The sequence below is a fragment of the Borostomias antarcticus genome (assembly GCF_949987555.1).
Source record: "Borostomias antarcticus genome assembly, chromosome: 1".
NCBI classification, from domain to species: Eukaryota; Metazoa; Chordata; class Actinopteri; order Stomiiformes; family Stomiidae; genus Borostomias; species Borostomias antarcticus.
Window position 1 is genome coordinate 8,130,137 of NC_140234.1, and position 10,922 is coordinate 8,141,058.

The window sequence follows — 10,922 nt, forward strand, 5'->3', positions numbered from 1 at the left end:
TGAGCCAAAGTAAGTCTATGCAACATGTGTGTCATTGGCCATTAGACATGACAAGTGGTTTAAGGTAGTGACAATTTTATTTGAGTTAACAGATTACAGTTAAATAAGATTCAACGTGTTTGGTGCTGTGGTTATTTTGCATGGAAAGTATATGTAAACAGTGTAATGATGGTTTTTCTGGCTTTGTGGGTACAAGGCCAGGTCTTTTTCATCTTCTTTTTCGTGTTCTTCTTCGTGTTCTTCTTTCGTCTTCTTCTTTGGAGTGTGTGATTCTACCAGAACCGATTCTTCAGCCCAGCTTGCTTCTGATGGAGAGAGGTGACGTTGGTTCCTGGAGTGGCGAGCCAAAACCTTGAGCTGGATCGAGAGAAAAGGAGAGATGTTTGAATTATTCCTGTTTAACAAGTGGTAGGACAATCGTGCTCTTATTGCCCCACGTCGAATGAACAAGGAGTAACGACAGAGTGGTAGGACAATCGTGCTCTATTGCCCCACGTCGAATGAACAAGGAGTAACGACAGAGTGGTAGGACAATCGTGCTATTATTGCCCCACGTTGGATAAACAAGGAGTAACGACAGAGTGGTAGGACAATCGTGCTCTATTGCCCCACACACCTGAACACAAGGAATCCCTGGATCTGTTGCCTTATCGAGAACTAAAGCACAAGTTAACTGATTTTTGAAGTTGTATGGAAATATAATATTGTTGTTAAATACTGTGATTTGTAAGTATTGCTCTGCTTGCATTTACTGGGATACGCACTGGAATTAGATTCTGAGCTTCAGTATTGTTTTGTTTTGATGAGAGAAATATTTGAAACTATACACCTGAATCTTTTCTAGATTTATATTTATGGTCTGCATTCCTGTGAGATAACATGTTGATGCAGTGAGAGCAATACTTCTGAGTTCCTCGAAGGAAACATGTTTTTTTGTTTCGTTGTCTGCTGCTTATTAATGAGTTCCATTAAAGGAACAGTTGGTACAAGTTTTTGTTGAAATAGAAGGTTGAATTGAATCATAATAATAATAAAACCAGATCACCTGTTAAGGTAGAGGCACTTTAAAATAGGATTTATAAAACTATAATAATTCAAAATTAGGAACAAATAAAATTAATGAGTGCCTTAATAATAATAATAATAATAATAGGGAACTCAAATAACATTCAAATGTTAAATAGGAAGTAAAAGTGAAACATTTATACTTACCTGACAGGTGATTGCTCCATGGTCGACTACTCCGTCGTAAACTGAGAAACCTGAATGAAAGAAAGAAATTGAGTTAAAAGGGAAAACATTTATTTTGATTATTGTAATATGTTAATGTCATGCTTGAAAAGAAAAGAGAAAGAAGATAACTGAGATACACAAAAATAAATGTTATATTGTTCATCTTTAAACGTACCTGACGAGTCTGTGTTGTGTTTCAGTGTGCTGCCTGATACCCATTTCTCCAGAGCGACTAGAACTTCTGAGACCCTGGCCCACACATTGAGTTTCCTAATCTGATCTTGGTTGTAGTGTTACATAACACATAAATACAATTGAATGTCTGGGATACCTACATGCAACAACACAGAGCTATGCCTGAATCCTCTTAAAAGGGTTATTTGAATGTAGAACCAAGGGTGCAGTAGGTCCTCACCAGAGAGCTCCTCCCAGGGAGACGTCTGGGTCTGCGCCTCCGGCTGCAAAGGGACCCAAAAAATCACCCCGAATTCAAACATTTTATTTTTCACAACAGGCCATAAGTTACCCAAATGGGACAGCCTATGGCAAAAAGAGAACCATGGGTTCCATTTTTGAGTACCCTTCTTGAAAACAATGACAGGATTTCCCTTTACAAAGCTATTTGTCAATGTTTCTTAAGATTGGAATTACCAAACGGTGTCATTTTCCAGAATATAACGTTGTTATATAACGTAAGTTTCTGACTCTAACCCCCAGCCCTGATCAGAGCAGAGTTTCTGACCCCTCTAACCCCCAGCCCTGATCAGAGCAGAGTTTCTGACCCCTCTAACCCCCAGCCCTGATCAGAGCAGAGTTTCTGACCCCTCTAACCCCCAGCCCTGATCAGAGCAGAGTTTCTGACCCCTCTCAACCCCCAGCCCTGATCAGAGCAGACTTACAGGGCACCACACAGGGATGTAGGGGACCAGTGCTCCCCCAGGGCTGAGAGGAGGCAGAACCTCACATGTCTGTGAAAGAGAGAGGGAATGAATTAGAGACATCAACACACATCCTCTTAGTCTGAGGATGACCTATAAACATAAGATGGAGGTATCTCGTCACAAGGGTGGACTATGGACTACTGTACCTGTACAGTAACCTCCACCACCTACAGCCCAGAACAGTACCTGTACAGTAACCTCCACCACCTACAGAAAGTGCAAATCCGTGAGCAGATGAGCGACGTGGCGGCCCGATCGCCCGGTCAACAGACACAGGAGGATGCAGATGGTTCAGTGTTTGTTTTCTTGTGCAAAGTAATTTTTAAACATTTCATGGCTTGTTTACGATCTCACACACACACACACAGACACACACACACGCCATCTGACACTTCCTGATCTGAAGACGTGTAGAACACACAAGTCTCCATAGCGATGGTTTCCATGGAGAATTTCCACCATAGTAACATGGTCCCATCATTGTGTACATTACAGCATGTTAGAAACAGCCAGGTTATAACCAGGTTACAACATTACAGCATGTTAGAAACAGCCAGGTTATAACCAGGTTACAACATTACAGCATGTTAGAAACAGCCAGGTTATAATGACGTGTACGGACGCCTTTGGGTTTAGTTACAATCTTCAATGTTCTTTGTTCAGTAGTTGAAGTCGAATCAAAAAGGCACTGGTGACTGGATCTTAATGCAATAGGTTTTATTTGTTGGTACACTCAGTAACAGACAAACTAAAACCGGTGGGCTCTCGAGAGATATCACACACCACTGATGTTGACAGCGTCTTATATACTTTATCTGATGAAGAGCACCTGCTTTCTCACGCCATGTAGTTTCTAGCCTGACTCGTTATCTGATACAATGTTTCAATTTCATTTCAACGTTTCTTTTGTGGCATCTGCGTTCTCACAGGAGCAGGAGCGCTCCCCCTCCCTTACAAAACAAACCTCGTGATAGCTGTTTCTGGCCCTACTGTCTTGTCACAATATGCTGCTTCTGGCCTAAACTGACTTTAAGAATAGACACATATAATATAATCTTGATTAGAACAAAGGGTCGAGCTTAATTAGGCAAATTAATACACGACAATAACCAGAAGACAACATGAAGCCGACAGATGACAAAGCAGAGCTTTGAGAACAGGAATGTGATGCTGCTGTCAATTTATTAACACACTGGGGTTGTGATGTAGTAGAGGTGGTTCGGTGTGTGTGTGTGTGTGTGTGTTTATATGTTAGAGGGAACCTGCTCTAACCCTGAGCTACACATCATCTCTGTATGCTCGCTGAGTGAGAGAACATGGGGAGTGTGTGTGTGTGTGTGTGTGTGTGTGTTGGGGGGTGAGAGCTGTGAGTGAGAGAACATGGGGAGAGTGTGTGTGTGTGTGTGGGGGGGGGCTCTGATTGTCCACGAGAGGAGACAGGAAGGAGGACTGCTGGGGGGGGGTGGTCCAGCAGGGCTGAGGTGGAGTGTATGTGATTGGGTTGGTCCAGCCTAGAATGTCTCAAGTATTATAAGAAGGGTAACAGTCTGTGGTCCAGGTTCCAGTCCTGGTCCCGGTACTGGTATTGGTCCTGGTTCCAGTCCTGGTCTGGTCCTGGTTCCAGTCCTGGTTTCAGTCCTGGTTCTGGTCCTGGTCTGGTCCTGGTTCCAGTCCTGGTCCTGGTCCTGGTTCCAGTCCTGGACCCGGTCTGGTCCTGGTCCTGGTTCCAGTCCTGGTCCTGGTCTTGACTAGGTCTTCTGCTCTGCGGGGGCTGGGGGCGGTGTGCTGGTCTCTGGCTTCAGGATCTGGTAAGTGATCAGGTACTCTGGGTAGGCCTGGGGGGGACAGAACACAATGCTAGACTAGGCTAGGCTAGGCTAGGCTAGGCTGTGTGTCCACCAACCAGCTGTATGTATCTGAACAGCGCCGAGCTCACAGCTGCTCAGAGCGCTAGAGCTGGAGTTTAGAGCTGGCTAGGCCGCCGATTTTTTACACCTACGTTAGCAATGAGTGTCGCGTTATTGCAGACTACAAAGCCAAGTTAAGATAGCTAGCTAATGTCAGCTAGTGCTAACGTTCGCTTGCCAAAAACCCACCGTTGGCGTCAGAACAGTCTTTTATAGGTAGACGTCATTTAAGCTAGCCTGACTTGAGCACATGTAGTTCAACTTTTTTCAGTTGAAAAAAAGTCTAGAGCCATGGGGCTGGTTGTACCCCAGTAGAGACAGAGTAGAGAGACTAGACACACAGTAGAGACAGGGTAGAGAGAGTAGACACACAGTAGAGACAGAGTAGAGAGAGTAGACACACAGTAGAGACAGTAGAGAGAGTAGACACACAGTAGAGACAGAGTAGAGACTAGACACACAGTAGAGACAGAGTAGAGAGAGTAGACACACAGTAGAGACAGAGTAGAGACTAGACATACAGTAGAGACAGAGTAGAGACTAGACACACAGTAGAGACAGTAGAGACACGGTAGAGACAGAGTAGAGAGAGTAGACACACAGTAGAGACAGAGTAGAGACTAGACACACAGTAGAGACAGAGTAGAGAGAGTAGACACACAGTAGAGACAGAGTAGAGACTAGACACACAGTAGAGACAGGGTAGGGACACAGGAGAGACAGAGTAGAGAGAGTAGACACACAGGAGAGACAGAGTAGAGAGAGTAGACACACAGGAGAGACAGAGTAGAGAGAGTAGACACACAGTAGAGAGAGTAGACACACAGTAGAGACGGGGTAGAGAGAGTAGACACACAGTAGAGACAGGGCAGAGAGAGTAGACAGAGACAGAGTAGACACACAGTAGAGACAGAGGAGGGACAGATTTAGAGAGAAGACACACAGAGACAGAGTAGATACACAGTAGAGATAGAGTAGAGACACAGTAAAGACCGAGGAGAGGTAGAGCAGAGACAGATTTGTGTGTGTGTGTGTGTGTGTGTGTGGTGTGTGAGTGTGTGTGTGTGTCTGACCTGCTCTCCTCTGTAGATGACGTATTCAGCGTAGGCCAGGCCGTTGACGCTGGGTCGACCAATCACAGAGTGGTGTCCGGGCGGGGCGTGGGCCATCTTCATCGCGCTGAACTGGAGGAACGACTTACCCAGAGTCACCCTGCAGAACAACATCTGCCTGCACACACACACACACACACACACACACACACACACACACACACACAGAGGCATGTTAGTACACCACAAACACACACACACACACACACACACACACAGAGGCATGCTAGTACACCACACACACACACACACACACACACACACACACACACACACACACACACACACACACACACACACACAGAGGCATGTTAGTACACCACACACACACACACACAGAGGCATGTTAGCACACAACAAACACACACACACACACACACACACACACACACACAGAGGCATGTTAGTACACCACAAACAAACACACACACACACACACACACACACACACACACACACGTGTGTGTGTGCACCCCCTCTCTCCATCTCTCTCTCTCTCTGACCTGTGACAGACGTAGCAGGAGCGGTCTTTGTGGGCGGGGCATCCCGTACCTCCTCCAATCCCGTACACGTACAGGTTGCTCTTGGAGGAGTTCTCGGCAAAGTAGATCCCGGCGCCGAACATGCCCCCGATGTAGGCGTTACGCTCGTCAAAACCCTTGTGGATGATGGCGTTGATGAAGGGGGAGCCTGGGGGAGGGGGGGAGATAGAGAACAGAGGAGAGAGAAGTGAAATTGAGGAAAGAGAGAGAGAGAGGAGAGAGAGATGGACAGAGGTGTTTGTTCGTAGAGTTCTATCCTTTATTTACCCCAGGAAGGCGGAGGATTGAAGCCTCCATTTCTAGTGGACATGGAAGCAGAGTAGTGGAACGTGTTGTTGTTTACCGTGGAAGAGCATGCGCTTGTTATGGTGGTTGTTGTTGTTTACCGTGGAAGAGCATGCGCTCGTTGTGGTGGTTGTTGTTGTTTGTGTTGTTGTTTACCGTGGAAGAGCATGCGCTCGTTGTGGTGGTTGTTGTTGTTTACCGTGGAAGAGCATGCGCTCGTTGTGGTGGTTGTTGTTGTTGTTTGTGTTGTTGTTTACCGTGGAAGAGCATGCGCTCGTTGTGGTGGTGGTTGTTGTTTACCGTGGAAGAGCAGGCGCTCGTTGTGGTGGTTGTTGTTGTTTACCGTGGAATAGCATGCGCTTGTTGTGGTGGTTGTGTTGTTGTTTGTGTTGTTGTTTACCGTGGAAGAGCATTCACTCGTTGTGGTGGTTGTGTTGTTGTTTGTGTTGTTGTTTACCGTGGAAGAGCATGCGCTCGTTGTGGTGGTTGTGTTGTTGTTTGTGTTGTTGTTTACCGTGGAAGAGCATGCGCTCGTTGTGGTGGTTGTGTTGTTGTTTGTGTTGTTGTTTACCGTGGAAGAGCATGCGCTCGTTGTGGTGGTTGTGTTGTTGTTAGTGTTGTTGTTTACCGTGGAAGAGCATGCGCTCGTTGTGGTGGTTGTTGTTGTTGTTTGTGTTGTTGTTTAGCGTGGAAGAGCATGCGCTCGTTGTGGTGGTTGTTGTTTACCGTGGAAGAGCATGCGCTCGTTGTGGTGGTTGTTGTTGTTTACCGTGGAAGAGAATGCGCTCGTTGTGGTGGTTGTGTTGTTGTTTGTGTTGTTGTTTACCGTGGAAGAGCATGCGCTCGTTGTGGTGGTTGTGTTGTTGTTTGTGTTGTTGTTTACCGTGGAAGAGCATGCGCTCGTTGTGGTGGTTGTTGTTGTTTACCGTGGAAGAGCATGCGCTCGTGGTGGTTGTGTTGTTTTTTGTGTTGTTGTTTACCGTGGAAGAGCATGCGCTCGTTGTGGTGGTTGTTGTTGTTTACCGTGGAAGAGCATGCATTCGTTGTGGTGGTTGTTGTTGTTGTTTGTGTTGTTTTTTACCGTGGAAGAGCATGCGCTCGTTGTGGTGGTTGTTGTTGTTTACCGTGGAAGAGCATGCGCTCGTTGTGGTGGTTGTTGTTGTTTACCGTGGAAGAGCATGCGCTCGTTGTGGTGGTTGTTGTTGTTTACCGTGGAAGAGCATGCGCTCGTTGTGGTGGTTGTGTTGTTGTTTGTGTTGTTGTTTACCGTGGAAGAGCATGCGCTCGCGGTGGTGGTTGTTGTTGTTGTTTGTGTTGTTGTTTACCGTGGAAGAGCATGCGCTCGTTGTGGTGGTTGTGTTGTTGTTTGTGTTGTTTACCGTGGAAGAGCATGCGCTCGTTGTGGTGGTTGTGTTGTTGTTTGTGTTGTTGTTTACCGTGGAAGAGCATGCGCTCGTTGTGGTGGTTGTGTTGTTGTTTGTGTTGTTGTGTATCGTGGAAGAGCATGCGCTCGTTGTGGTGGTTGTTGTTGTTTACCGTGGAAGAGAATGCGCTCGTTGTGGTGGTTGTGTTGTTGTTTGTGTTGTTGTTTACCGTGGAAGAGCATGCGCTCGTTGTGGTTGTTGTGTTGTTGTTTGTGTTGTTGTTTACCGTGGAAGACCATGCGCTCGTTGTGGTGGTTGTGTTGTTGTTTGTGTTGTTGTTTACCGTGGAAGAGCATGCGCTCGTTGTGGTGGTTGTGTTGTTGTTTGTGTTGTTGTTTACCGTGGAAGAGCATGCACTCGTTGTGGTGGTTGTTGTTGTTTACCGTGGAAGAGCATGCGCTCGTTGTGGTGGTTGTTGTTGTTTACCGTGGAAGAGCATGCGCTCGTTGTGGTGGTTGTGTTGTTGTTTGTGTTGTTGTTTACTGTGGAAGAGCATGCGCTCGCGGTGGTGGTTGTTGTTGTTGTTTGTGTTGTTGTTTACCGTGGAAGAGCATGCGCTCGTTGTGGTGGTTGTGTTGTTGTTTGTGTTGTTTACCGTGGAAGAGCATGCGCTCGTTGTGGTGGTTGTGTTGTTGTTTATGTTGTTGTTTACCGTGGAAGAGCATGCGCTCGTTGTGGTGGTTGTTGTTGTTTACAGTGGAAGAGCATGCGCTCATTGTGGTGGTTGTTGTTGTTTACCGTGGAAGAGCATGCGCTCGTTGTGGTGGTTGTGTTGTTGTTTGTGTTGTTGTTTACCGTGGAAGAGCATGCGCTCGCGGTGGTGGTTGTTGTTGTTTGTGTTGTTGTTTACCGTGGAAGAGCATGCGCTCGTTGTGGTGGTTGTGTTGTTGTTTGTGTTGTTGTTTACCGTGGAAGAGCATGCGCTCGTTGTGGTGGTTGTGTTGTTGTTTGTGTTGTTGTTTACCGTGGAAGAGCATGCGCTCGTTGTGGTGGTTGTGTTGTTGTTTGTGTTGTTGTTTACCGTGGAAGAGCATGCGCTCGTTGTGGTGGATGTGTTGTTGTTTGTGTTGTTGTTTACCGTGGAAGAGTATGCGCTCATTGTGGTGGTTGTTGTTGTTTACCGTGGAAGAGCATGCGCTCGTTGTGGTGGTTGTGTTGTTGTTTGTGTTGTTGTTTACCGTGGAAGAGCATGCGCTCGTTGTGGTGGTTGTGTTGTTGTTTGTGTTGTTGTTTACCGTGGAAGAGCATGCGCTCGTTGTGGTGGTTGTGTTGTTGTTTGGTTGTTGTTGTTTACCGTGGAAGAGCATGCGCTCGTTGTGGTGGTTGTGTTGTTGTTTGTGTTGTTGTTTACCGTGGAAGAGCATGCGCTCGTTGTGGTGGTTGTTGTTGTTGTTTGTGTTGTTGTTTACCGTGGAAGAGCATGCGCTCGTTGTGGTGGTTGTGTTGTTGTTTGTGTTGTTGTTTACCGTGGAAGAGCATTCACTCGTGGTGGTTGTGTTGTTGTTTGTGTTGTTGTTTACCGTGGAAGAGCATGCGCTCGTTGTGGTGGTTGTGTTGTTGTTTGTGTTGTTGTTTACCGTGGAAGAGCATGCGCTCGTTGTGGTGGTTGTGTTGTTGTTTGTGTTGTTGTTTACCGTGGAAGAGCATGCGCTCGTTGTGGTGGTTGTGTTGCTGTTTGTGTTGTTGTTTACCGTGGAAGAGCATGCGCTCATTGTGGTGGTTGTTGTTGTTTACCGTGGAAGAGCATGCGCTCGTTGTGATGGTTTTGTTGTTGTTTGTGTTGTTGTTTACCGTGGAAGAGCATGCGCTCGTTGTGGTGGTTGTGTTGTTGTTTGTGTTGTTGTTTACCGTGGAAGAGCATGCGCTCGTTGTGGTGGTTGTGTTGTTGTTTGTGTTGTTGTTTACCGTGGAAGAGCATGCGCTCGTTGTGGTGGTTGTGTTGTTGTTTGTGTTGTTGTTTACCGTGGAAGAGCATGCGCTCGTTGTGGTGGTTGTGTTGTTGTTTGTGTTGTTGTTTACTGTGGAAGAGCATGCGCTCATTGTGGTGGTTGTTGTTGTTTACCGTGGAAGAGCATGCGCTCGTTGTGGTGGTTGTGTTGTTGTTTGTGTTGTTGTTTACCGTGGAAGAGCATGCGCTCGTTGTGGTGGTTGTGTTGTTGTTTGTGTTGTTGTTTACCGTGGAAGAGCATGCGCTCGTTGTGGTGGTTGTTGTTGTTGTTTGTGTTGTTGTTTACCGTGGAAGAGCATGCGCTCGTTGTGGTGGTTGTGTTGTTGTTTGTGTTGTTGTTTACCGTGGAAGAGCATGCGCTCGTTGTGGTGGTTGTGTTGTTGTTTGTGTTGTTGTTTACCGTGGAAGAGCATGCGCTCGTTGTGGTGGTTGTGTTGTTGTTTGTGTTGTTGTGTACCGTGGAAGAGCATGCGCTCGTTGTGGTGGTTGTTGTTGTTTACCGTGGAAGAGAATGCGCTCGTTGTGGTGGTTGTGTTGTTGTTTGTGTTGTTGTTTACCGTGGAAGAGCATGCGCTCGTTGTGGTTGTTGTGTTGTTGTTTGTGTTGTTGTTTACCGTGGAAGACCATGCGCTCGTTGTGGTGGTTGTGTTGTTGTTTGTGTTGTTGTTTACCGTGGAAGAGCATGCGCTCGTTGTGGTGGTTGTGTTGTTGTTTGTGTTGTTGTTTACCGTGGAAGAGCATGCACTCGTTGTGGTGGTTGTTGTTGTTTACCGTGGAAGAGCATGCGCTCGTTGTGGTGGTTGTTGTTGTTTACCGTGGAAGAGCATGCGCTCGTTGTGGTGGTTGTGTTGTTGTTTGTGTTGTTGTTTACTGTGGAAGAGCATGCGCTCGCGGTGGTGGTTGTTGTTGTTGTTTGTGTTGTTGTTTACCGTGGAAGAGCATGCGCTCGTTGTGGTGGTTGTGTTGTTGTTTGTGTTGTTTACCGTGGAAGAGCATGCGCTCGTTGTGGTGGTTGTGTTGTTGTTTATGTTGTTGTTTACCGTGGAAGAGCATGCGCTCGTTGTGGTGGTTGTTGTTGTTTACAGTGGAAGAGCATGCGCTCATTGTGGTGGTTGTTGTTGTTTACCGTGGAAGAGCATGCGCTCGTTGTGGTGGTTGTGTTGTTGTTTGTGTTGTTGTTTACCGTGGAAGAGCATGCGCTCGCGGTGGTGGTTGTTGTTGTTTGTGTTGTTGTTTACCGTGGAAGAGCATGCGCTCGTTGTGGTGGTTGTGTTGTTGTTTGTGTTGTTGTTTACCGTGGAAGAGCATGCGCTCGTTGTGGTGGTTGTGTTGTTGTTTGTGTTGTTGTTTACCGTGGAAGAGCATGCGCTCGTTGTGGTGGTTGTGTTGTTGTTTGTGTTGTTGTTTACCGTGGAAGAGCATGCGCTCGTTGTGGTGGATGTGTTGTTGTTTGTGTTGTTGTTTACCGTGGAAGAGTATGCGCTCATTGTGGTGGTTGTTGTTGTTTACCGTGGAAGAGCATGCGCTCGT

General features: G+C 46.6%; 1 protein-coding gene across 1 annotated transcript in view; it reads right to left on the bottom strand.

The window, feature by feature from the left end:
- Positions 1 to 3,889: 3,889 nt before the first annotated feature.
- Positions 3,890 to 10,922, bottom strand: part of LOC311325682 (poly [ADP-ribose] polymerase tankyrase-1-like) — a gene marked incomplete at its 5' end in the record, with an annotated part of 19,984 nt that continues 12,951 nt past the window's right edge. The window contains 3 exons of the mRNA XM_084458414.1: positions 3,890 to 4,009; positions 5,155 to 5,311; positions 5,697 to 5,883. Of these exons, the coding sequence (XP_084314540.1) occupies positions 3,923 to 4,009; positions 5,155 to 5,311; positions 5,697 to 5,883 (431 nt within the window). The 3' untranslated portion in view covers positions 3,890 to 3,922. The remainder of the gene's footprint in view (positions 4,010 to 5,154; positions 5,312 to 5,696; positions 5,884 to 10,922) is intronic.